Source organism: Xiphias gladius, chromosome 4, assembly GCF_016859285.1.
Source record: "Xiphias gladius isolate SHS-SW01 ecotype Sanya breed wild chromosome 4, ASM1685928v1, whole genome shotgun sequence".
In the NCBI taxonomy this organism is placed as follows: Eukaryota; Metazoa; Chordata; class Actinopteri; order Istiophoriformes; family Xiphiidae; genus Xiphias; species Xiphias gladius.
Genome location: NC_053403.1, coordinates 8,313,851 through 8,341,023, shown reverse-complemented (window position 1 = coordinate 8,341,023; position 27,173 = coordinate 8,313,851). Strand labels below are relative to the sequence as shown.

Sequence of the window (27,173 nt, the reverse complement as noted above, 5' to 3'; positions counted from 1 at the left end):
ATGCTGTGTATGGGGAATTAAAAAACTTCTACAGTACACTTGTTAGTTTAACTCAGCCTTAATTTAACTTATTATGCATTCAAGAATGCACATAAATTAACAGTGTAAACAGAGCCGGCATAAATATTTCCTCTTGTGAAATTCATTACCACTTCAGGAGTGAGTGGGTCTACGCCCCAGAGACTGGCAGAGGAAAAGTAGTATGCAAGCAGAAAGAATTGGCACACGGCAGCACAACACTGTTGACAATAAGCAAGAATAAGTTTAGTAAGGCTAAACAGACAGGCATGTTAACACTAATGCAGCCAAAGTGGGAAGGGGTTAAACCTCTCACAGGGGTTAAATGTCAGAGTAGAAGTTTTTTGAGTGGTCAAGAGGAAGGAACGGAAGAAGTGGAGAAACCGTGGCTACAACGAAATCTCAGCCAAACATGACGCTGAAGATGCTATTCAGATAAAGTTGAAGAGACCCAAACCAACAAAGTCCCCTGACATTAAACTGCATCACCGAAGGCAGATTAGAAAAATTATCTTCGTTATGCGGTTCCCATTTTAAACAAGAACGTTTCCTTTTGTGGCCCCTGAATGCTCAGGTAAGCCTCAGTTGCTTATCACCCTGAAAAAGACTTAGCAGGCAGAGAAAATTAATGGAGGAACCTACATAAAGATGAAAGAGAAATTTAACAAACCATGTCTTCAAGGTGGTGCAGTTCACAGAGGTCAGAGGACTAAAATTCTCTTTGCAAAATTTAGCAGTTTTCCTCGGCAGAATCTTATTTAAAAAGGAATATCTGACATTTTGGGAAATGTGTTTATTTGCTTTCTTGCTGAGGGTTAAGATCAATACCAATTTGTATGCTCATAATGGAGCTACAGCAAGTAGCCACTTACCTTAGCATAGCAATAAGATTGAAAATGGGGAGGTAAACAGCTAGCCGGCTGTCCGAGGGTAACATAAATCCACCCACCAGCAAATCTAAAGTTCACAAACCAACAAATGATCTTTTTTTGATAAATTCGTACAAAAACCAAACTGTAAAATTTGTGGTTTTACAGCTACTACATGCCAGACCATTTCCAAGGAAGCAAATTAGCATATTTCCCAAAAAATGATGAACTATTGCTTTAAGGAAATTTCAGCAGAAAACAGTAACAGCTGAAGCAATTCAGTTAGTTCAGCGGAAAGGAGAAAAGGTTAAAGCCACAGACCCTCTAGCAGAAGGAAACATCCACAGTCTTCCAGAGAAACAAAGCCAAATCATCTAATCCCCCCCCCCCCATAGCCCAGGAACATCAAACTTATTTCAATATATATCTGAGTCATTTCCTGGCAGAGAGTAATCTTGGGTACCCGGCCTGTCTGATTAACCTTACCTGCTGAGAGCAAAGGCGATGACGGGTCGTCATCCCAAACATAGTAATAACTAGTATTACCGTCCTCCATCTCACTGCTGGCCGCAGCGTTACCATTGGCCACGTGCTTGTTCGACTTCCCCGTGAAAAACTTCTGCATGCTGGAGTTGAATCTAAGTAAAGAGATGGAACATAATCCTTAAATTAGAGATGCTGAAATAGTTCATCCGAGAGTCAAAAAAAAAAAGGGAGGGGGGAGGGACCTCCCCGCCCAAAAAAAGACAAACAAACAAGATAGGACATTCAGTGTCAAGATTCAAATTTGCAAATAGGGTTTACAGAATGAACTTCAGATGAAAGGCGCCAACTCGTTTGAAATTTAATATGTATTAATTAAAGTGTTTACTTCTATAGAATGAATTTACAGTTAAGTTGGCCCACTTTCTGAAAGCCAGCATCAGCGTTACCACTAAACAAAAAGGCATGAAATATGGCACTTTTGCATTGGAACAGAAAAGGAAAAGAAAGTCAGAAATGTTCACAGATGCCAACCCACAAGGCTTTCATCAGCCACACAGGCCTTCAATAAGAGCATTTGAGGGTATTAAATAAAAATTGATGAAAATTACTGAACATAGGGCTGCTGCCTTTGATCACAATGTGTTCACTGGCCACATCAGAAGAGCTGCACTCAGGAGCTCCACCGTCAGAAGCTGACATTAAAGCGAAAAATGTGTTGCAGCTTCAGCGCGCAATTTGCAAGAAACGATTCAGTGCTATCATTTCACTTCAGCATTTCATTTTACATCATGTTAAGGTTTTTGTTAACACGAAGGGGTTTAAGGATAGAGATCGTTCAAGTTTTCACAGATTGTAAATGTGTGGAGGCCAAGACCGACAAGCAGTAAAAGATTATCAGATGAGTCAATAATGTAACAGATTACATTAATAAAATAGTTTTAATTCTTAAAGTGAAAAAACAAATAAAAAGCTTTATACTTTTCCAATTCCAACTAGGTGATTAGAGAAAAAGCTAGCAAGTTTAATGCAAAACCAGCCTTTTCAGCTAGCTACATAGCTAACGCTAACTTCTGTCATGAAACTACACCAGCCACGGCACGTAATGTTAACTGTCCATACTGTGAACTCCTGTCCTGCGGCACCACTGTAAACCTTTGTAACAGTAGCTGAAGCATTTCGTTAGTAGCTGGGTTATGCTACTTAGACGTTTTGAGATCAGTTTGTGAAAAAGACATTAAATCAAATACATCTACATAATGCATAAAAGACAAAAAAAAGTCCAAGTCAGGTCCTTGATGAAGCTAATGTTATAAAGACAGATGTTTTACTCAGTACATTTTGTCAGTTTAAGGTCCAAATTTAATTGACTAAACTTTATCTCCACTGACATTCAAAGGAGATTTTTTGATATTTTGTGCTGTCACATTTTTCCCTATGTTTGTTTTACATTTGACAGGATGTGTGCCATTTGCTAGGGGGAAAAAAAACAAAAATAAAAATAAAAAAATAAAAAAAAATAAAAAAAAGCCAAGCCCTGGAAAGTCACCTCAGAGCAGCGATTGCGCCACATAAAACCGGCTCTGCTTCATTTTGAATGGAACAGCCCAAAAATGGCTAGAGGATATTATGGGAGAGGGGAGACATATGACAGCATATCCGTACAGTAAGCACTTCTTTCCTCCAAATGAAAAAAAGGAGGGGAGCGCGCCGGTTAAGCCTGTGCTCTTAGCTACTGCAGAGGGAGAAAGATTAAACTCTTATGGCAGGAAGAGGGCAGAATGCTGCTGCGTGTAACACAGATTACCAGCTGGACAGAGACGGTGGCACGGGACGATGTGGTTGGCGTTATGCACTTTGGCCTGTAAAGACACAAATGTGGTGTAATAGAGCAGTCTGTATTTTGTTGACGGATACAGTAAAGGAGACAAGGAGCTCTCGGGGGCAGATTGCGACCCCAAAATTGTGATCAGACAATACATACTCTATCCAGTCAACCACGAAGACACTCCAGTTCTAGTCCTTTAATAATTGTCACAAGTTTAAAAGGAAAAAAAATACTTAAATATGACAAATTCATGCATGTTTCATGGGACTACAGTTTTGTTACGTATGAAATGAGACCACTGAACACATTATATACACATTATCTAATTTTGATATCCAGTATAATTGTCAAAGGCAAGGTAAGACAACTATAATAAAACTTTCCTAACTGAACAAAATGCATCATAAAAGTTTTACTTTGCTGTAGCTTCATTCAGTAGAGGAGCAATATTTTTCACCAGAGGTGCTTCCTGAGCGGAATCTGCTGCTAACATCTGGGCAGGGGACATGAATGAGACACTCCCCTCCAGCTGGAAACCCCGCTCCTCTCTTGTGAAACTACCGAGTGCACAGCTGGTTATAGCCAGCGGCTAACAGGTGTTAGTGTGTGTAGGCATCCCCCCCCCATGCACACAGCTCAGCTTATTAAATGGTGATATGCACAACTCACTTCATGACGAGGATGTATCCGGCGTACATGACTACCAGCACCAAACTCTCCCACCTGATAAAAAGAAAAATCCAGGATGAGGAATAAGAAGACAGCAAAATTCAGGTTCCCACCCACTTAAAGAAATAAATAGAATATCCAAGATCTTTTAGCTTACACTGGAAGTATTACTCAGAGAAAATCATTAGTTGGGGCTAAAGAAAAGAGTCCTGCTAACATTTAGTCACCATAGGCCATGTTAGGCTGTAGCAGCAAAGTCCTTGAATGCTTAGAATCGAGCAACAGTGTATTACAGCTGAACCGGATGAGCAACTTACCAAACTATCTTCTCATCGTAGATGAACTGAAAAAGGAAGGGACACATTTCTCTTAGACTGGATGAAACAGCGCTCAAAGAAAAAAAAAAAGTCTCGGGTGGCGTCCGTTAATAAATGCACGTGGTGAACCCGTAACTTGACCAACTTACCGCAATCAAAGCCACAACAGACAGGATGTAGTAGAAGGAATCCCTGAAGACAGCCCACCAGGTCAACATCACCACCTGAGATTCGGAAAAGGGAACAGGGGGAAGGGGACGGTCATAACTAAGATTTTTCTTTTGAATTGTATCCATGATTATTAAAGTTTTGTGGATAATAAACGTTATCATCACCCCCTAATATGAAAATTGGGCTTTATTGTAAGGCAATAGAGAAGAATCAGATTTATGATGCGTTTACGCCTCTAGAATTTAGTTCTCCATTTACACTTAAACCAGTTCTGAGAAAACTAACTCATGAAGATGACTGTTTTCCCCTCAACAAAAACTTCTGCCGCAATTGTGCTGGTCTGCAGTCAGTCAACTGAATGATGCAGCCACAGCAGCAAGTCACTCCCCCTCTCTCACACACACACACACACACACACACACACCTGTCCAGCAAAGATCCCGCAGACACCAATGATGCAAAGGATGTTGAAGACCGCCGAGCCAACGATGGTCCCCACCCCCACATCACCGTGGGTGATAAAGACACCTGCGCACAGAGAGGCAGCCAATCAGGATCCAGCAGTGACACCAACCATCTGGGAAAGTCTAAGTGTATGCACACTCTGTATGTGTGTGTGTGTGTGTGTGTTTGTGTGGTTACCAATGACAGATGCAAAAAGCTCAGGTGCAGAGCTGCCAGCTGCCATGAAGGTGGCTCCGGCAACATCTTCACTCAGATCTAGTTTCTGCAGAAGTAAAGTAAAAGAGGGGCGGATTACACAGACAAACCAGCATTGATTTCCTCCGGCACTTCAAGATGAAAGACTGGAAAGTCCGAGTACCTCACAGATCTTCTCCAGCGATGTCACAAAGTACTCGTCGCATGTTATGGCGAGGGCCAGAAACATGTAGAGCGCCTACAGAGGGAAACAGAGTTAAATTTCAAGAGTGTGTGCGTGACAAGGGCAGAACAGAAGCAAGAGTGCGTGTGTGTGCCTCTATGGGGGGCTTAGGCAAGATCTACAGTATAAATTATAGATCAGATTTGACATCATCACGACCTGGCAGCTCTGGCAGGCATGCCCTGCTCTATGCTATCCACAGGGGGCAGTGCAGGACTGCAGTATGATCATAAAAAAAAAAAAAAAAATACACACATACAAGTACACACACACACACTCCTCCTCCTCCCCAGTAATGAGGCCAGGACAACATTAAGTCATATTTCAGTGCGGAACATAAATCTGGGGGTGAGGCGTAGGTGAACATGCTGGATTTTAGCTCAAATCTCGGTTTTGGTCATATTTGTAAGGAAGACTGTTCATATCCTGGTCTTGAAAATGTCTGTGTGTCACTAAGGAGAATTTTTATAACCTTACAAGGGAAAAACAAACTTGAGCAGATCACAAAAACCCAATAGTGATCATAAAATCTACATTGTGGTTCTTCTATGAGGAGCTATGAGCTTCTTCTAGTATTTTTTGCTCAGCATGTTTAGATTTGACTACTTTTAAATGATGGATTCACAGTTTGTCAAATCCATCTTAAAGTAATAGCCAGGTGCTAATATAAGACTGAAAAACGTTGTGTTTGCTGTAGTTATTCCTGCCGTTCATACCGGCCATTAAGAGACCCTTTCCTAATGCACTTCCACTGTAAGGAACAAAATCCACAGTCCTTGTTTTGTGAAAAAATATATTTCATGTTTCCTTGCTGAGCCATTTTGGAAGGATAGTAACAGCAAAGGGAGAGAATTTTTTTTACTAAAAAGACTAAGACAGACTATCCTTTAATACAACAAAATAATACATTATTAAAAGCTTGTGCATTTCTCTCCTAGAATCCATTTCCTAGCAGTGCAGAGAAAGCTGTGAATAAGTACTTCACGTTGGGAAATAAAATCTCCATTCATTTCCATTTAATTCTTGGTTTCTGGTCAAAATTTTCTGAGCAGTGTGGGGAATGTGTTGGGGGACCCATGACCTCAGCATTTCTAAAATCCTGGCTGCAGACCTGGAAGGGTTCAATTAAAATAAATGAATAAATATAAAATAAATAAAAAGGTTTTAAAGCCAGTTGTTTTAAAGTGAACAATGCTCAACAGCTCCATTGAAATCCACAGGTGGCTTTTGTCTTTATGTCCAAGTCAGTGGAGCTTAAAATGACTGAATGTAGAAAATTTCTCTTTAATGTTGAGAAAAACCTCAAAACCATGAAAACGAAAAAAGACATTTCCATGCTATCATTAATCCTGACCTGGGCGTGTATTTATCTACATCTCAGCACTGTGTTTATGAACCATGCAAACATTTCAACTTAGAGTAAAAATACTTCAACTTCAGAGTAGCACCACCATATTTATGAAGCTTTCTACATTCACTCAAAGAGTTTAAGTTTTTCTTTGGGAGATATCATTTTATGGAGGCATAAAATGAATGACTGCTTTCAGTAAATTCAAAAAAAAAAAAGACCATAAGGCTGATCTACAGTATATATACACAATTACACCAGCTGTGATGTTTAGCCAGTAAGCCTTTTAGTTTACGGTATTAGCCAGCCGTAATAAATGTGACTGTCCTGGTAAAAAAAAAAAAAAAAAATTCAAGGGGTACTTTGAAACCTTAAGGCATTTTTCTGCCCTCACAATTACCAGTCCCATGACTAACATGGTCCAACTGCCAAGATTTTGAGAGTTCTTCAATGAACTGCTTCATTCAGAAACTTCGGTCATAGGTTTTAGTTCTCTGGCATGATTTTTTTTTTTTTTAATGTAAAATACTTCAATCGCGTTATTGCTCAGGGTCAAGTATTAGCTTGATTTCTTAAATGTTTTTTGTATAGTTTTTCTTAGTTTTTTTTTGTTTTAAATATACTTTTAATTCTTTCATTTGCATTTGGCATGTACTATATGTCTGCATGTATTTAATGCCTCCTCCTCCTCCTCCAACATTGGAAGAGGACAATAAGTGTTGGGGAGGATGATTCATTGGTGTTGTATGCTATTGACCCATGGTCCATCTTTTTTTACAATACAAAATATTTAAAAATAAAAGTTGAAAAATTCTTTGTTCACTTGTCTTTCTTTCCCTATGTATCTTTCCAAGTAAATATGTTGATCTGCGTCTGTGTCCACATTTATATGTAGGTTACCATTAATGGGAGCACGCTGGTTTTAATAAGATAAGTTTACCACCACTTGAGTCCTCTGAGGCATCTTTAAAATCTGGCCGGGCAAAAACTACTATGTTAACTCCACCTCACCTTACAGGCTTTTAAAAGCTGGACAAGCAGTTATTGGCTCTGTGAAAAGCTTCTAAATCCTCCTTCAACCAGCGGAGCTTCACAGAGTGCTGACTGGGGACCGAGGGGAAGGGTGATGCGGGGGCCGCTTCTTAAACAAAATTTCCTCTTACCGCCACAATGTGCAGCAGAATGGCACCACTCTTTCGTTCGTCGTTGGTGAAAAGGTCATCGGGGAACTCGTGTATTGCTGAGGAGAGAGAAAACGTCACAGTCGCCACACATAAGCAGCATGACGGCAAGGTACATGTCCCCGCTCCACCATGAGAGGACTGGGTGACTCCGTAATGGATGGAGGTCTGCGAGGAACAGGCCTGGGATGCCCCATTGGTTCAGCAGGCTTACACCCAACTCATTTGGTTGTGGCACCTATGGGAGTTATTCCTTCTCTTCTATCTCTTTCCACTGGGTTATCTAATACAGCAAAAACATCTTGTATTCCCAAATGCAAATGTAATAATAGCCTGTGATCATCATCCAAAAGCAAAGCTGGAAACTCAGGCATCATCAAGGGCTTTGAATTTTCAAAGGATTGAAATGGTTCAAAACATTTTCTGCAGCCTGCTGTATGTCAACCAATGACTTCATAGAAAAAAAAAAAAAAAAAAAAAAAAAACACTAATCAACCATCACATCTCCTCAAAAAGTGTTGTAAAAAGCTTGGGCTATATTAAGAACCTGAAGTCATCAGGATTAAGGCAAGCAGGCAGAAAAACCTCCCATGCTGAAGACTCATCATCCAGAGCTCCAGCTGGAACACAGTGTGATCATGGTACCACCATACGGCTCAGATCTCTGGGAGCACAGCCACTCCACAGTGCACCTGGCTGGAGACAGAAGCCGTCCGTTTCCCTGACGGGACCCAGAATCTGTGGGGAACGGCCTCTGCCAGACCTGTCCCTGTTGATCCCGAGCTGCGGGCTCACTTCTTGTCTTTCCTTGTAACAAGACTGCAACATTACCAGCAATTTGCTTACATAAGCTACAGATATCTTTAAGCTACAGTTAGCCTTATACTGAAGCCAAGATAAACAAGACTAGGAGTCTACAACTATGCTAGTGGCTCTTCGAGGCTTTACTTAGGCACAGTAGGGCTTTGAGCTAAATGCCAACATTAGCATCCTAACATGCTCACAATGCAAATGACAAACTTTTTTTTTTTTGGTTTGTTTTTTTGGAGGTATACTTATGTTTACCATGTTCCCCATCTTAGTTTAGCACATTAGCTTGCTAACATTTGCTAATTAGCACTAACCACGAGGTAGAGCTGAGGCTGATGGGAATGTCATTAGTTTTGCAGGCATTTGGTCATAAACCAAAATATTGGCCACATTCAAATTTTGAACTGGTGGGGGCGCTAGATGAAAAGATCACCACACTGATTACAAATCATCCTGACGGCAACATGAATGTCAAAATGTCACGGCAATCAATCCGGTGGTTGCCCATGACATTTCACTCAAAACCACAAATATTAATGTCTGTACAAGATTTCCTGCCAGTCCCTTCTGTAGATGAGGAGAGGGATATGTGAAAACTTTGAGCTGTTAGTGGCGCTAGATGAAAAGTAAGAGGATCGTCAAGGTCATTTGGATTCATCCTCTGGGGACCATGAATGTGTGACAAAATTCCATGGCAATCCAGCCAATTGTTCATAATATATTTCAGAATGGACAAAAGTGGTCGACTGACTGCCTGACTGACCTGGCCATCCCTAGAGCCTTGCTGGTAGAATGAGGAAAGAGAAGAGAAAGAAGGGGGGGGAAAAAAAAAAAAAAAGATGGAACTGCTTTGCTGTTGTACATAGTACGCATAGCATACTCAGATACACACACAATGTAAGAAACTGCAGAACAATGCTGTTTACAACAGAACATGGGGGGCAAGATTTGGGCCCTTGTCACATATGGACTGATGAAGTGGAACAGTGCTCACCTGAGACTTCTCACTGCATCTGTCCCAACCTCACCATGGTCTGTCTGAATGATATTCCATGGTGCGTACACATGACTGAGTCCGTGCAGCATTTGGAACACTGCACAGGCAAATCGAATACTCCGCAGGATGTAGTCCAAGCCCACTTAATCAACTGCATGCCTCCTGGATTTCATTCAATTACATCACGTATAGAGAAATGTGGTACACTTTGCATCCCCATGTGTCGTCTAACACATTATCTTTGCCACAGATCAAAGAGCCACAACACAAAGAAACTGCAACGCTTTTTCTGGCTGGGGGGGGAAACAAATTAATCCGACGTTGATTCGTAGAAGATTTTGTGTCTCATAGGCAACACTGCAGCGCTCTGGCTGCCTTCATGACACAGTAAATGCACCTGATTAGATTAGGGGACATAATAAAAAAAGTTAAATGAGTAATGTGTATTATGGACTTTAATGTACAGTATAATGAGAAAGCGGTGACATTGAAAACACTGACTGTGGGAGGCGGCTTTGGCTCACGTTGTTCCTGACAGGTTTATGTGTCGAATGAAATGTGTCGGAAAGCCAACGGCCTCAAGCAAAAGGCGCCATCAATTACGGGATTTGTCAGCTGTGCCCTCAGAGGTGACTGAAAACAAACTGATGGCAATACAGAAGGCTAAACTCCTACCTCACGGACAACAACCCCACAACCATCTCTTATTCCAGCTGCACATGGTTGCCCGTTAAACTTCTGAAACACAAAAACTGAAAAAACATGTATAAGATTTAAATTTTCTGCTGTCTAAGTCTTTTCACCTCCTGCTACCATGTTCACTTAACAGCCTTGTAGGTCTCCCATTGATCAATAATTAAACGCCATAGCCATCTTGTTCATCCCCTTGCTACTATATAGAACCAGCACTGGCTGAGTGTGTGTGTGTGTGTTAAAAATAGGTGATCACAAAGGTGTTTAAAGGGCGCCAACACTGGGACAGCTACGAGATGACAGGCAGGCGGGGGGGGGCACCTCCCAGTCCCTGTAAACACTCAACCAGACGGCGTCTGCAGGGTTCGTCTGTGTCTCCTCACTGTAGAGGTCAAACCGGACATGAACATGCTTGGACAGCCATTTCCCACACAAGGACAGGACAGGATGTACACACGGGAGCGGGAGATGGCTTAAGTGGTGCATCTCAGATGAGGTCCATAAATAGAATCATAAATAATATGTAGCTCAGTTGAATCAGATGTAATTTTGACAGAAATTTAATAAATAAGAGAAGGCACGTCGTTATGATGTGCTGGGGATGTATACTGCAGAAATCCTTAGCAGGCAGCAAATTAATTCCGTTATTTATTTTCAAATCATTTGAATAATTTATCAAGAAAAAAAAATGACTGAACGTTTGTAGGTTACAGCTTCATGAATGAAAAGATTTTAGGGCTGCAACTCTACGATTGTTTTCATTATCCATAAATCAGATTATATTCTTGATTAATCATTTGTTAGTTAGCTTACTTTTCACCATTTTATATAATCATGTGTTGAATATTTAAAATTTTTGGCTCTTTCGTCTCAGACGTCACCTGAGACTTTTGATATGCACTCGTCATTTGACACTTTATAGAGTACATAACTTTTTTTTTTAAACAATTATTAGTTGCAGCCATAATCTGTCATGCAATACAGCACTGAGAAACAGACTTGTACAGAAACTTGGCATTTGCCAATTTGTTTTTAATTAGGCGACAAATTCTGAATCTTCATGTAAATATGTTTAACGTGAGTTTTGCCAAGCAAACTGCTTCCAGAATAAAGTCAACCCTGCTGAACAAAAAATTTTGTGATTTTACACATCTGAACAAAACAACTAAAACTTTTATTTATTCTGCTGTTCTTGTGTTTGTCTGGGATTGCTTTCTTTTTTGGAGGCAGCTGGGGAGAGAAGAGGGAAGGCAGGGCATCCAGGAGGCAAAAAAAAAAAAAAAAACCCCAAACAAGTCCTTTTCAGAATCTAAGCTAGTAATCTACAAGTAAACCTTGGATTCTCCGTTTGGACACCTGACTGTGCCGCTTACGCAGGAAATTACCGGCAACATTTTGTTCATCCGTCTCCCCGACCCCCTCGTTTTCATCCTATCCAACCCCAGAAGTAATTACAAGTCCACACAGAGTCCTCACAAGAAGTGTTGGGAGGACTTTGGTGCTGCCACACTCCACATTAACTCTTTGATGGGCCGTCATTGGCTACATTTGTGGTCAGTAAGGGAAGGTACAAAAATTATTATTGGGGGGTGGGGGTGCTCTAGTGTGCAGTAGGCCAAAAGAACCTCTCTGCCATATGCACAGGACAGCAATCTTCCGTATCATCATACTCAGCTATATGTCATAGGGCCAATATGTCAGTTTTTTTTTTGTTTTGAAAAAAGCGAGAATACATTGAATTAAAACATTATCTCTAACAGTCATTCCCACATTCACAAAAAGGAAAAAGTTAAACATGTCATAAATTTAGCCCATAATGTAATTCAAATTCAGCATGACATATCGGGCCTAGTTCACTCAAGTGGTGACAGTAATAACAGTTTCCTTAGCAGCTATTTATTTAGAAAATACGACAGAATATTCAACATTGTGTTATGTTTGCCACAGACACAGCAAATGCCAATGAAATTTTTAATGTATGATTAGCGGTTATGTGAAAACTCTTGTTCCATCAAAACTTTACGGTTTATTTTCTTGCGATGATCAAATAAGTTGAACCAATTCAGTAACATTTCATTATTTTGAGATTTTTGGGGGAAGAGTAATGCGGGGTTTTTTTCTTAGTCAAGGGGAAGGTTCAAAAAAATGTAACTCTGGTGAGGGCCTTCCTTTTTTTTAAAAAGTTAAATGTTAATGTTCAGCCTTCCTCCCTACCCCAATTATTTTTGCAATTCCCGATTTCATCAGATTCCTGCTTTTATTCCATGTACTGTATGTACTTCCTTGGATTTATATCACAGCAACACAAAGAGTAGAATAAAAATATAATTCTGAAAAGTTCAGTGATTTAAAAAAAAACAAAAAAAAACTGAGTAATTGAAAAATATCAAATTTTATATATTTTGTCTCTACACAGGCCAGTTTCCACAATTTTACATCCTGGTTAATATACAAAAATCCCCTCAGATGACCTTAATTTATTGACGTATCAAAGCCAGAGCATGCAGGCCATTCTTTACATTTGTGCAATTATTATTCCATAATCTGGTAATATTCCAGATGTTATAGTGCTGTTACATAATGGAGCTCAGTGTCAGGTGCCGTTTCTTGTCCCAGAGGACGACTGGCAGGCCAGGGCAGAGAGCAGGCCAGTCTTCACCCGACGCTCACACGCTGCTGGCCTGGACAAAAAGCCCAATTCCAGATACAGAGACTGAGATAAAGTCATGCAACGACCACATTTTTAAAAAACAAAAATACATCATTCTGACGGGGAAAACCCCAATGACACCATAAAACCACACTGCCAAATAAAAACTTATGACGTGAGCGGGATGTATTGGCAGAGCGCCTGGTGCTACCTTCTGTCACAACCTGTGCGCCGACACACGGTGCGACGGAATCCAACTGACATTTCGGTACGGCAATCAGGAGACTCTTCAGAGGAGCACGGTTCCTCTGGGTCGTTATTAGCCGATTAGATAATCACCTTGCTCCAGCAGACGTCAGCGAGCATCCTGACTCCCCGGGTTACCTTTTGGGAAAAACAATCTTTAGGTCACACGGACATAAGTTATGTAAAGTGCAGGGGCTCTATCCTCTTGTTGTTAGGTCAATACTTTCACATGCTCAAGCAGCACATGTACAACTGCTCTCACATGGCCATGTAAGCACTTAAACATGCAATTTCCCTTGCATGAACACACTCACACACCTATTACACTTCTACTTTAAGCACAAATTCCCGGCAGCCTTTGTGTGACTGCGTAAGTAGTCAGCCTGTTGGTGGACCAGAAGACCTCTGGTTCAATAACCTAAAAGGGGCCACCACTGTGAAACGTATGCATTCAACTGTGTACGGGAGAGATAGGTAAACAGCTCCATCAGGGTGAGGTATGGATCTGCAACAACAAAGAACAGAGCCATCTTGCTGCTGTGACTATACACTTTCTAGTCTCAGTTTTAAAAAAAGTACTCCACGTTACCCAAAAGCCCAATGGAATGAAAATTTATGACTAACAAAGAGGCAGCAAATCTCAAGCAGAACAGAATGTGAATGAATAAATATATAAAGAGGTCAGGCATGTTTGGACTGCACAGCGTGGAAAGTGCTCCGTGCAGGTGCTCGTGCTTGCGCTCGCCTCTCCGCCGCATTGTTCCACTGTTGGCATGCAAGCGAGAAGCAAAGCGAGGTCAGTTTCCATTATGCATCGCAGCGTAATCCCCGCTTGTGTAATTCCCTTTTAAAAAGCCTCCTTCTGGTGATTCCCTGGAGTTGACGAACCTGCAGCCCGCTAGCCGCTGGCAGCTTTGCTCCTTGTGTTGCCGCCAAATTTCTAGCCTGCTGCCCCCCCAAAAATAACTCGCCGTCGCCCAACCCCCATTTGCCTCAAATCCTGCCTTTTCTTTGAGCCAACGGAGGAAATCACACAAAAATTTACAAAATCGACTCCAGCGCCTTCAGGCCGTTGTTTCCCCAGAGTTCCGCCTCTCCCTCTTTGCTCTTCTCATGCCTAACATGCAACATGTGCACCCCCTTGCCCGTGAACAGATTAGTGCCATATCTAAAAACCAGCATAATCAAATCCCGTCGGATTAATTCATAGTACAAACCACGCCACGCTAAAACCTGCTTTGTTGTTCACTTCTACTTTTTGCACCGCCATCTACTTCTACCAGGCCAATTATGCCACTCAAGTGGGAGTTTTCAATATATGGTATAAGCAGCATCTTTATTAAAGGCAAACTATTGCTCCTACAGAACGTTGCTCTGCCCCCTCGCCAATTTTGTTTGCTCCACGGTTGGCAGTCAGTCAGTCAGTCAGTCAGTCCCACATGGGAGGGGATACGTATGAGAGATTATAATCTAATACTCTGTGTCCCCGCGTAAACCTCAAGTCTTATTTTAGGAAACATCACTGATCGTGTTCCTCACACTGTCTGGAACAGCCAATAAACATTTGAACAGTCATTACATTCGTTCCAGTTACCGCCACTTGTCAAATTTAAGTAAAAAAGTAAACATGAATTTGTTCCGTTTGTCAGGGGCTTGCTCGGGGGGGGGAGCGTATCTCAAAGAGTGGTATGACTCAAGGTCCGCATGTGACGGTTGATAAACAGTGTTCAGAGGTTGTATCAGGCCCTTGCCCTTGTGATTTAGTCATTTGTAGATAGCAAGCATGCATTGTAATCAAGCAGGGGCACAAAAAGCAGTTTGGGCAGCACCTTGTGTTTTCCAGGAGTTATTACTGGATGGCCAATAAAAAGGAGGCACTTGTGATGAATGGCTGCCTTAGCAGCACAAGTCTCAGGACAAGCAGAACAACACTAGCACCACGCGAACCCCCTCGCTGATCAGAGAAATAATGATGAGGGAAAGGCAGAGAGACCAAAGCTGGCCGAGTGTAATCTATGCAGCCCACAAACAGCAGCCTAATTAAAAAGGGAGCGTCAGATGTTGTACGCACTCAGCATAAAACCAAAAAAAAAAAAAAGCAGCCCCAAATAATAATTCTCGTCCGGTTGAGCCTGGTTCCATTCATGGTTACTTCCCCTCACCCCGCCGGGCGAGGAGCAGACCAGCACCGTCACTGGTCCACTGCTGGATCATGAGCTCCGGAAAAAACAGCTGCACAGGGAATCAAGACAAACACATGAATCTGTGATAGAGATCAGCGACTATCTGATATTTAGTGCGAAAATAGTACAAGCCCTATGGTCAATTCATCTAAAAGATTAGGTCCCTCACCGGGAACAAAGACGTCTATTCACTTCTTGGGCAATGTGTAGATGGTAAACAAGTTTGTCATCCTTGAAAGATTTACTTTTTCACGAACATCATGAGCAGCTGGTCCGAGTCATTCCTCGTTTCCCAGATGACATTTGTGTTTCATTAACAATTATTCCCCCTGACAAGTACTACATGAACAACAAGCAAATTGAAGCCTTTCAAACCTTGCAAATTCTCAGCCACCTTTATTTAAACATTACTGTTTCACCCACTGTTAGAAAACAGTGCAAACTTGTTGTTCGTCAGGGTGCAAACTGTTTGCACTGACTTTAGGGTCTGAATCTGTCTCAGGATCCAATTCAAGTGTTTCAGATTTTTTTTCATGTAACAGTTTTTTTTTTTTTTCCCCCTTTGGAAAGAAAGCTTGCATTTCTTGCCCCGATTGATTTGCTGGAGTCACGTTTGCCTGAATCTCTTCATACAGAGTTGGTGAGTACAAAGTTAGCATGAACCCCAGTATGAACAGCCACAATTATGTGAATAGGAACCCAAAACTGGAAATACAAGAATTTTTCTTCATCACTTCCATGATCATGTCATGAAAAAAAAAAAAAAAAAAGCTAGTTGTATGGTTTTATCTTATCAAAAATAAATCATCTTGTTGCAAGACTTGAATTAAATATATACCAAGAAACACTTAAGTGGTTTGAGTTATTCTCTTTTGATTCAAGATACTGACACTCAATACTACACAAAAGGTCTACACAAAACCAAATAACCTGTGAGCTGAGGCCTGAAGTCTGCAACTATGACAGGATTATTCACGAGACCAGGCCCCATGAACAAAGAGTCATATGATCAGCCACACTGATGAGGCAGAACAGCAGTGGTGCAATAAGAGGAAGGCGGACTAGAGCCGATGAGAAATGTGTGGAATGTGAAGTACAGTGTGGTGCCTTCGGTGCTGTAGACATGTGAATGGAAAAGGAAAAAGTAATCCTGGGAGGATTAGGAGGAAAACTTCCAGCACATAATTTTGTCATTTGGCCCTCATTTCAATAGAACCCCACTGTGACTCTGGGAGGGGAGAGAAAAAAAAAAAAAAGAAAAAAAAAAGTGGACATTTAAATGCTCACAATGCTGAAACCAAACATTTTTTGGTTTGCTTGCTTACATATACATATATATTAAAAAAACGGCAGGTTTACTAATCCCTGAAGGATTCTGCCTGCTGTGACCAGTTAGTCCTCGATGGATCACTTGAGATGCTGCAAGCAGTAAATCTGACACTTCAAATTACTTCCAAATTGTCTGCGCTCTGGTGTCATCTTCTGTGCGTTAGTCAAATATAGTAGTAATACAAAATCCCAGTGCTGATCCGCACCCCATTTGGCAAAAATAATTATTCTCAGGGCTTCAAGATCCTCCTTCAACAGGTCTCCTTTCAACTATATTTCCAACTTGGATGCGGAGGGTTTTGTAATGGAAAAAGCAGGTAGTCCCCTAGATTCTGTACAACCCACTTAATATCACAGCTCCAGAACTACATACATTTAACATGGAATGGCCAATAGGGACTAAACCTCTAACCCTGGCAGCTTTAATGCCATGCTTCTCCCCACTGAGTCATGCAGGATCACAGAAAGTGAATCATAGTGTTTGTATTTAAAAAAAAAAAAAAAAAAAACTAGGAAATTAATGAGTTTGAGTGAAACAAGTGCCCTTTCTTGTCATTGCTGCCATTTTCTTGTGCACTGTTTCAATCACTCATTTCACGAAAAACGTAGCTTTAATGTTTTTCGTAGCCTGCTGCAGATGTTAGCAGCGTCACTGGAGGTGTCAGCACACACAGTCCAGTATAACTAATTGTAGAGAGTGCTGCTTCCTTCAGGTGTACCAAAGATGCTGTGAGATAATCAATACTTGACCGTTTTAATAGACCTTTCGGAGCCTATTACAACGCAATCACTTTAAACGGAGTCTAAACAATACGGACCCAACAAGGAGGTGAATGAAAGCAGCAGATCAAGTCAAACTCCTCAACTATTGGGGGTTACTTTGAATTTTCCCTACAGTTTCATTCATGTGTTGTCTGATTTGTCCCCTAGAACAATACATCCCCTTAACCCCAAATAAAACAAAACATGTGCGTATTTAATGATCCTCAAACTGCATTAGTCATGCCTTGCATGTAAGTGGATTCTGAGCTGCTGATCAGAAAAGATCAAGGGCATTAAACCTCTTGAAAATAAAAATTGTTTTAATAGCTTAATGGGTATTGATAACAACCTCGTATTGATTTGGTCTTGACTTTTCACTCGAAGGAGATCTTAACTATATAACTGGCTGAAAATGACTAATTTAAAGCAATATTAACTGATTTCTTTGGCAGCATGTTTGCACCTCATAATGCTATTATGGCAGTTATTTAAAAAAAAAAAGAAAAAAAAAGTTGCGGGCCTGAAAACCAAAACAATAAGGCAAAAGGCACTAAAATGCCACATAGAGCTAAGGAAAACTGCACCGTTGGGTGATAGTTCTTTTTTGGTTCGTCACTTCAAGCAACACATTTCACATTATTCAGTCATTTATACCACTGTTAAAATAAAAGTTGATTAGTGCAACTTTAATCTCAGAACATCTTACCTGGCTCTGAACAGTTCTTCTGCTCCGTTTCGTTGTCCGGCACCGAAGCCATTAGCCGTCTTCCCCAGTGTTCAAGGTTCGGCTGTCCCTCCACTATCATCCCATGGCCTGCAACGAAATACAAACACCTTTTGATTATCGGACATCTGCATAAATAAAAGGCTTACAAGCTTGTAGCCAAGTCTACAGCGCACAGCGTGATGGAGGTGAGTGCTCCTGGAATTATTCCTAAATCCTTTTCATTGCTGCAGGGAAACCTTGAGAGTTCATTTTGCATATATTAAATACTACAACCAAAACTAAATGGCCACTCGCACACTGAGTGTGTTTCAGGACCCAAAAGATCCATGATCATGATCATGGATCTTTTATCCAAACAAGGTTGCTTTTCTTTAATCCCTTAAAAGTTTTCATTTATGGAGATATGACATTTTCATCCGGCAGCGGGAATAACATCAAAATGCAGCTGCTGTGCCATTATGTTTTCGAACAGCAGAGTGGGAGGTGGAGGGTACGAGTTTCATTTTTCATTAAACAGCTCTTAAGCCTCTGTAATGAGGACATAAAAACAGCAGTCCCACATCTATTATGTAAAATCATGCCAACGAGCTGAGCAGCGTTTTAAAGTTGAAATTTTCATGAAATGTCGCCATACAATTGCAATGTTGAATTAACATAGCAGTAACTTGCTGCACAGTATTGTTGTATACACAGTTATCAGCTGATCCCTAGGGACCACCCCGAAGGCCGATGATCTGTGTTTCATTCATATATACAAAGTTGTTCATCCACAGACCAGGTTACACAATGGCTGCGAAAGATTTAAACAGTCATTGTGACTTGTCTCTATGACCATGTGATTGTCTCCCTATGATCACTTGGTGTCAGCAGGCTAGTTTCCTTCTGGCCGTGTCTATGAGGAAGTAACATGAAAAGGGCAACAAATTAAAGAACATTGTCTAAATATGTTCTTCAGGCCATTTTATAGGCATCTATGAACAATTTTCTGCTTATAACATTCAAATATATAGAATATGGAACTAAACCAATCAAATGACGGATATTCGCTTATTACAGCTATAAACAGTATCAGTGAATATGCTGGCTGATAAGTAATTTGTAGCACAGAAATGTCAAAGATGTTTGAAGTCAGGCAACAACTAAAGATTATTTCTACTATCAATTAATCTGCCGAGCACTCTCTCTTTTGGTCCAACTTATGTTAAAATGAGAAAGGTTTGTTTCAATGAGATGTGTTGATTTTGTGAACTAGAAGAACGTTTTGTGGTCTAACAAGATAAAGTGATATCTTTTTATTACAAGAAACATTTGTGAAAACTCAGTATTTTGGTATCTAGTAACAATGAGAAAATATGTAATTAAAAAGATCTTGTAAAAAACAAGAAAAGTTCCTCCTTATAACAAGAAAATGATCAACACTTCTTTTCAGAGTGGCAGCAATACACCGCCATAATAAAATAGTTAAAAATGCCAAAGACAATTTACTAGGGCCCAAGATGATGCCACTAAATGATTTGTTCTGTCCAACCAACAGTTCAACACCCAAACATATTCAGTTTAATACCACAGAAGACAAAGACAACCAGAAAATAATCACAATTGGGAAGTTTAAACTAGGAAATGTGTGAAATTTGTTTCATAAATGACTTGAACGATAAATAGATTTAAGTATTTGATGATTCATCTTTTTTGGACGATCAACTAATCAATTATTTGACTGCAAAAAGCCCGGCGCAACATCCAACATAAGTCAAATACTCACTTTCCTTTTAGCTTTGTTTTGGTCTCCACCAACTGTTAAGGAAATTTCTGGCTCTTTGAGTTGTTAAATGCTCCGCTATATTGACCAGCTAGTCACTAACTGTCAATTTGCCATTTAGGGCTGAGCAGGTAGCATACAGTGGGTTTTGTCAGATCTTTTTTGCTAGTACCAGCTGCCATCTGCATTTTGAAACAATGCTAATGGGAGCAGTCAGAATTAATCAAAAACACTGCAGTTGAGGGCCAAAAAACCAAAACAACGAGCTCAAACGTGCTAAAACGCTCTTTAGAGCTACGGGGAACTGCAGAGTCGATTGACGAGCAAACATGTTGATCAACATTATACAGTCATTTGATTCATTTATAATAGATAAATATTGGTTGGTGCAGCTTTAAAAAGGATCTGTAAATCTGTGAAAATATCATTATCAGATGTTTCAAACTCTCAAAAACAAAATCCAGTATAATTTTGGCTGTAGAATGCAGTGTGCAAAAAGGAAAACATAAAATCAGCCCACGCGCTTTTCCACAGAGGATTAAATTCTTGATTTTTATGCACCGATTCTCATTTTAATCTAACAGCTTCCAGGCAGTGTTTTTCTAAAGTCCTCTACCAGGACCTGATGGTATTTTCAGAGTACTGACACAAAAATGTCTTCTTTAAATGGCTTTACATATAGTATAGTTAGACAGCCTGAAGATCAGCGGGCCCTGGACAGACAGATTGCACACAAGGCGACTGCAGCTGCTTCCCACAGTTCTCCAATCCAAAAGACCAAACCCTCCAGTCATCGCTCCAACCTGTTCCTCCTCACTAACCGGCTCAGTTTCACTCCTCTGCTGCCTCTGGTCTTCCACTTTCTTTGTTTAAATCTATTCTAGTGATGCTCACAATGAAATACTGTCCAAATTGATGTCAGCGGAAGGACATGGAAACATGTGGACAGATCACGCCAAGATAGCTTTGTTGTTACTTAACAATAAAAGAATTGTGTGTAGGGAACTAGGGCTGATCTTTCACATTTACACAACAAATGAGGTTGGATGTAGTGGATTATTTTTATTCTTACGAGAAATTACTTTTAGATGTACAATTATCCCTGGCAGTTGTGGACAATTGTGTGTGTGTGTGTGTGTGTGTGTGTGTCCGTACATATCTTTCTGTGGTTGTGTGGACAAATTTCGGTTTTAAACCACCGTTGTGAGGACATTTTGGCCTCACAACCTCGAAAGGGCTGTTTGAGGGTTAAGACTTGGTTTTAAGGTGCAGGTTAGAATTGGGTTAGGCATTTAACCTTGGGTGTATGTGTGTGTGTGTGTGTGTGTGCACGCGCGCGCTTCAGACTACTGCGCTCTCGTTTCCAAGCATCTGAAGGGGAAAAAAAAAAAAGACAACGTGATACTGTCGGTACTTCTAGGCACGCTCATGCTACATCTGCTTTCTTCTCCCAGTTGACTGACTTTGATTAACCGTCTTAGTCCTCATGTTCAATGACCAGTGTGTTCTGGTGTTGTAAAGACATTGACAGGGTTGAACCAGACGTTCCCTGGTTCCATGTCAATTTGTTGGTTCTGTTTTTTTTTTCCCCCTCTTTGTTAAATCAATATCTTTTGGGACATTTTTCAAAAATTCGACATTTCGCGATTAATTGGTTAATTGCGAAAATAAAGATTAACCAATAATGACAATAACGAACAGTTGCAGCACTAATTTATAATGCTTTACAAATCGTACCTCACTCATTCACTACTTTGAGTTTGGCTTCTGGTCATGCAAAGGAATTTGAGCACAACACTTTGGGGTCGGGGGACTTTGTTAGTCCTTTTGGACACATTTCAGATTAAAAAAGGAAAAAGGACAAAATTTGGCCCTACAAAATATGAACACAGAGCAATTCTTCTCATTCTCGATTAATCTGTCAAATGTTTTCTCGATTCAGTGTATTTCAGATAGCGTGTTTTACTTAGCCAACTTTCAAAAAAAAAAAAAGAAACTCATCAAATCCCCTCATTTGACGACCCGGAACCAGTTCATATTTGGCATTTTTGCTTGAAAAAGGACAGAAAACAATCAATCAATCATAATAGTTGCCAATCAATTTTCTGTCGATTGATTCTTTTCAGTTCCACATTTGCTTTGGGTCAAGAAGTCAACTCATCTTTAGCGGCTGATGGGGTGTAACAGCAAGATTTACCATTGCTCAGAGATGGTGGAGGTTTACATTCGGCGCGACTTCAAGTGGCGTCATAGATTGCTTGGTCCATACACAGGAGAGAGGCCAACCTGAAGTCCCCCAAAAAAACCATAGCGCAAATAGCCCTTAAATCTAGTTGGGTACTTTGGAGCAGAAACAAATGAGCTAAAATGGGATAAAAAAAAAAAAAAAAAAAAAGAAGCAGTGACTACGCCTCTAGCAGACTGTACTGAGAAACAGAGACCCAGAAAGGGGCGACCATAGCACAGTAGTAATGTCATCTTCCAGCTCTGTTCAATCAGCTCAGGAAGGAGACGGACCAAGGACAGCCATCCATCAATCTCCCTGTGCTATGAACACGCTCTCTTATGTGGGTATTCACTTTCCCGTCACCGAAAATGTCTCCAGAACAGTCTGCACTGCACCCCCCCCAAAAGCCATCACTGTCCTGTCAGCCTGCTGCAGATACCTGTCAGAGCAGAGCTCAGCCCTGCTTTTCAAAAACACCTGTTCTAGTTTCCCATGTGGAGCACCATCTCTTTCTCTCTCACACACACACACACACACGCAGCCCCACCAGCATGTTGCGCCCCACCCCTCTTTATGGAGATGTAACCCAGGAGTAGTACATCAAATCCCATCCACACGGACCATTCAGCACATCAACACCCCCCCCCCCCCCAACGCTACTATCAGTCTAATGGGTGGCAAACGCGGGGCACGGGTTTGTTACTGTGACAAGACAGACGCTTGTTCTTGTTGTGACTGCTGAAAGATGAGGAGGCCACGGCTCTTCAGTTAGAAGGATCTGATTATGGCGAGCTCTGGGTCTCGTGGGTTTAAGGGGGGGGGGGGATTTCTGTTTCTCATCGAGCACTTCTCATGCATGTCACCTTGAAATCCCGCCACCTCCACCGCTGCTGCAGCTGCTGGCCCAAAAAAAAAAAAAAAAAAAGTCGCTTGAAATCCACGACGAACGCCTTCTGTCAAATACCCCCACACGTCAATCACCGCGTGGGTCAGGCAAACTTGATTAAATGAAAAAAAAAAAAAAAAAAAAGGCAAGCCATTAGTGACCGAAAGGGGGGGGGGGGGGGGGTTACTTTGGCTCACGCAGCCTGCCTTTGGAGATAAGAGATTTGCTCTCCCCTGTATGATATCATTCCAGAATAATCTTTTAAGCCTCTTGTTGTTTTTAATGTAATTAATGAAACTCCAGATACATCCGTCGGAGATCTAAAGTCAGGCAGCAGTTGTAGTGAATTTACGGCCACTTTCAGCCCTGGGGGGGGGGGGCTGAGTGCTTACAGATGACGATTCCCCACACAGGGTCTGGGGCTGAGTCTTAGGGGTTAGAAGCACTTTGAGGGTGGGGAGGGAATACTAAACATTATTCCCTTTAATGCAAAAAAAAAAAAAAAAAAAATCCTGACTTAAATGCAAAAAGTCTCTACTGCATAGTGAAAAAAAAAAGTTACCTGGGTGTGTGTTTTCTAGTTAACCTCTGACCCCATCGGTGTGTCAGATGTTCACCACCAGCAAAATGTCAGGGTTGGTCGTTGGATTACATAACCGTGTGTGTGAGGCTGTACGGGATGCTCTGCGTGTCAGTGCTTGCACGGGCCTGAGGTTTGAGTTTTTGACATGTGTGCACGGGAGGGCATGTTGTTTGGCGTGCGAGCGCTTGTGTGTGTGTGTGTGTGCGTGTGCGTGTCTGTGTGTCTCTGCCTGCATAGGGGCATCACACGCATCACGCATGACCAGCCGTCTGAATCGTTTGCTCAGCGCACACATCGGACATCGGCGATGAATATTGCAACATCCGGCAAGCAAAAGCATCCCACTGTTCCCACCCCGCTTCCTAAGTTATCTTTAGTGGCATCCGCTTTAAAAAAATAAATAAAATAAATAAAAATTTAAAAAGAAGATTGGCATCCCTCGATCGCCATGCGAAACCTGCCAGCAGCGTGATGATGGCTCGAGTGTGAGTGAGGTGATCCAGTGTGGGCAATGGTGTGTGAAGACGCGGCTCCAGACACGATGATGCCAGCACTGACCACGAACCCGAGAGCTCCAGCGCTGCGTGACCGACGATGCGCCTGGCGCCAGAGAAAGGCACATTTTTTTTTTTTTTTGGGGAGAAAGAATGAATGAATGAATAAATAATGAATAAATAAATAAACGCACAAGCGAAAAAAACCCCCCAAAACAAACCAGAACCTTACTGGGTTCGCTTCTGGGGTCGGGTTGCTTTGATCGGTGCGTGCATGTGGAGCACGAAGCGTGCGTGCGCCGCGATGATGAGCCTGCCTCTCAAATTAAAAAAAAAAAAAAAAAAAACGTGCCGCCGCCACAGCGCGCACACTGCGGCATATACCGACAAACAGACGCATGTATTCTCCCACACCGAGATTAAAAATTTAAAAAAAAATTTTTTTAATTAATTAAAAATCCCGTGACCTGACGACAACATGTGCAGCTTACTTTTTCCCACCGAGTGTGATTGGCCAGGAACGCCAAACGCGTTCTGTGCCATTTTGATGCAAACCAGGCTACACACGCTTCACCCAAACCGGCAGGAGAACCGCGACCGGAGGCGTCACACATGCGCTTCGGACAGGAAGACGGCGCCCGCTCCTGTCTGAAAACGCACAACGAGTATCACGTTTCGATCGCGTGCCCTTGGCATTAAAGCCTATTGGTTTGTCTCCGCGATCAATAGGAGGCAGCTCCGTGGTTACCAAAATCAATCGATGTGCACGATCATGCTGCAGATCTCTGAGCCGTTCCGCTCCGTCCCCCCCAGCCCCCTGCGCCCCGGTGCATCTCGCCAGTCTCTCTCCCCACTCACCTGTCTTGGTCAACAGCGCCGACATGCTCCACGCCGCGAAGAGGACACTGCAGATAAAGCACACCTGAACAAAAAGCATCTCCCTCCTCTTGCGAACTTTAAATATCTTCGCAATTATTGTCTTTTTGGACGCGCTCACGGCGTCGGTGTCGTCCCGCTCCATGCCTTCGCAGCTCGGCCGGCGGCCACTTTTTTTTTTTTTTTTTTTCCTTCTCTCTCCTCTTCTTTTTTTTTTTCCGCGTCCTTGAGAGCCGAGAGAAACTGCCGCCCCGCTTGCCTCTTCACACGGAGCAGGGCCGGGATGTGGTCCTCATTTCAAGCCGTCCAGGGCGCGGATGGAGAGCGGTGAAGCGGACACTTTCCCCCACCCCCCCACCACCTCCTCGTCGTCTCCGCCGCGGAGAGGACGCCTGCCTACCCGCCGCTGGGACTGGCAGGACCGGGCAATGACACGGCGGTCAAATTCCGATATAGGGCTCCGCAATTCAATTCAGCGATGCTCCGGAATCCGGTTTCTGCGCGAAGACGAGTATCGCAGGGGCTCCCGTTGTAACGTGCATCCTGTCCCGTGGGGGGGAAAAAAATATAGATATATATATATTAAAAAAAAATCATCTGCAAGATCCTTTATCCGTATAGTTTCTGTGTTTGGCATAAAATGCGTCAACGTCCAGTCAGAAACGTGGAGTCGCTCAGCTGCGCCGTGTCGCGGACTCCACGCACCTGCGCCTGTTAAGTGAAACCAATCTGCGTTCATCAAGGTTAATTGTTAAAATCGGCCGGCAGTCGTGCCGCTCGGGCGCCTCCCCCTCCAACATGAATTCAGCACTCGAGTGCAGAAAAGCCGCGCCGCTGAGACAGAGAGGACGCCGTCAGCGCCCCGTGCTTCCAGCTGCCCTCCCACTCTGCGCCCGTCGTCCCCCTCGGCGACGCCGGGCTCCTTTCAACTCTCCCGAAGACCGCATTTGCAAACATTGTGTGAAGAAGAAGAAGAAGAAGAAGAAAAAAAAAAAAGTCAGGCTTTGCCTCTGCCGTCTTCTCCACTGTCCCCACCTCTAAACCCTCCCCACACCCTGGAGTCTGGCAGTCTTTCACGGTATTCGCGCGTCCAGGTTGGGTTCGTGCGAGGGGGGGGGGTGGGCGAGCCCGAAAACTAAACACCCGAGTCCCGCCACTGCTGTGTTATGAAACCACGTCCAGTGTCTTGTTCTAGGTCCCCAGCACAGCCCCTTTGACAACTGGCCCTACAAGTCACCTGCTATCCTCATTTTGATATCCTGCTGAATAATTGGGGTTATAGATCCTCCAGCTCACGGGCATCCCCCCCCCCCACCCACCACCACCAAATCTACAACCCTGACATAATTTCTCATTGCCCAAAGGTTTCTGCTGCCAAGATTATAAAGGCTTGCACGTTCTGCTCTTCAGAAAATCGCCTCTCACAAACAGAGTTGTCTGACCAGTGCATAGTAGAAAGGAATAATGTCGTGGGCGACCTTTCGTGTCAGTGTGTCAGTGGTAAATGAAATGCGGCCTGCCAGTCAGTGATCATTATAAAGCAAGCAACTACCATCGTGCAGGAAAATCAATTGCACGTCCAGGGAAAACGAAAGACCCCGGCTGCTCTCGTAACTCGCCTCACTTTTATGTGACATACCTTTTTTTTTTTTTCCCCACAAATGTTTTAAGTCAGCTTAAAATACTGAGTCGAACTCGATGGACCCTCCACTGCTGCACCACTAATTGGAGTTTGATAGCTGGCAGCCGTGCCCGTGTGTCACCCATGCGGACCAACCGAGGTCCCCCCGTGGAGTCAGGGCAGGCTCCGTGGCATGTGATTGGTGGAGGTCAGGTGTCATTGGAGTTAGCGGTTGTCAACTGGAGCTGTCACCCTGTGGTACAGGAAATAATCGGAACATCCCCCCCCCCTGGACTGCGAAAGGTACATTAAATGGGAAGATCAATATATGGAATAGATGTTATACTTTGATATATGCAGCCTGTTATCACGACATCTGAATCAAATGTAACTCAATGTTGTGCTTAGGAAAATGCACCACCATCAGACTACATATTCAAAATATGCTATCCCTTTCATACATTGTTTTTTTTTGTGTGTGTGTGCTGTTTTCACCCACAACAAATAGAAGAGTGAGATTCAAAGTTTTCTGTTTGTAACTTCCACAAACAGATTAAATTTTG

The 27,173-nt window shown here is 42.3% G+C and overlaps 1 protein-coding gene across 2 annotated transcripts in view; it reads right to left on the bottom strand.

Moving 5' to 3' along the window:
* Positions 1–25,888, bottom strand: part of slc24a4b (solute carrier family 24 member 4b) — a 35,469-nt gene extending 9,581 nt beyond the window's left edge. The window contains exons 1-10 of one of the 2 annotated variants that reach the window (XM_040125416.1): positions 24,972–25,888; positions 18,144–18,251; positions 7,750–7,826; positions 5,179–5,253; positions 4,998–5,082; positions 4,780–4,883; positions 4,334–4,408; positions 4,185–4,210; positions 3,868–3,921; positions 1,434–1,525 (exon numbers count right to left, since the gene is read on the bottom strand). In XM_040125416.1, the coding sequence (XP_039981350.1) occupies positions 1,434–1,525; positions 3,868–3,921; positions 4,185–4,210; positions 4,334–4,408; positions 4,780–4,883; positions 4,998–5,082; positions 5,179–5,253; positions 7,750–7,826; positions 18,144–18,251; positions 24,972–25,134 (859 nt within the window). In that variant the 5' untranslated portion in view covers positions 25,135–25,888. The remainder of the gene's footprint in view (positions 1–1,433; positions 1,526–3,867; positions 3,922–4,184; positions 4,211–4,333; positions 4,409–4,779; positions 4,884–4,997; positions 5,083–5,178; positions 5,254–7,749; positions 7,827–18,143; positions 18,252–24,971) is intronic. The other variant, XM_040125415.1, reaches the window with a different exon arrangement.
* Between the last annotated feature and the right edge of the window lie 1,285 nt (positions 25,889–27,173).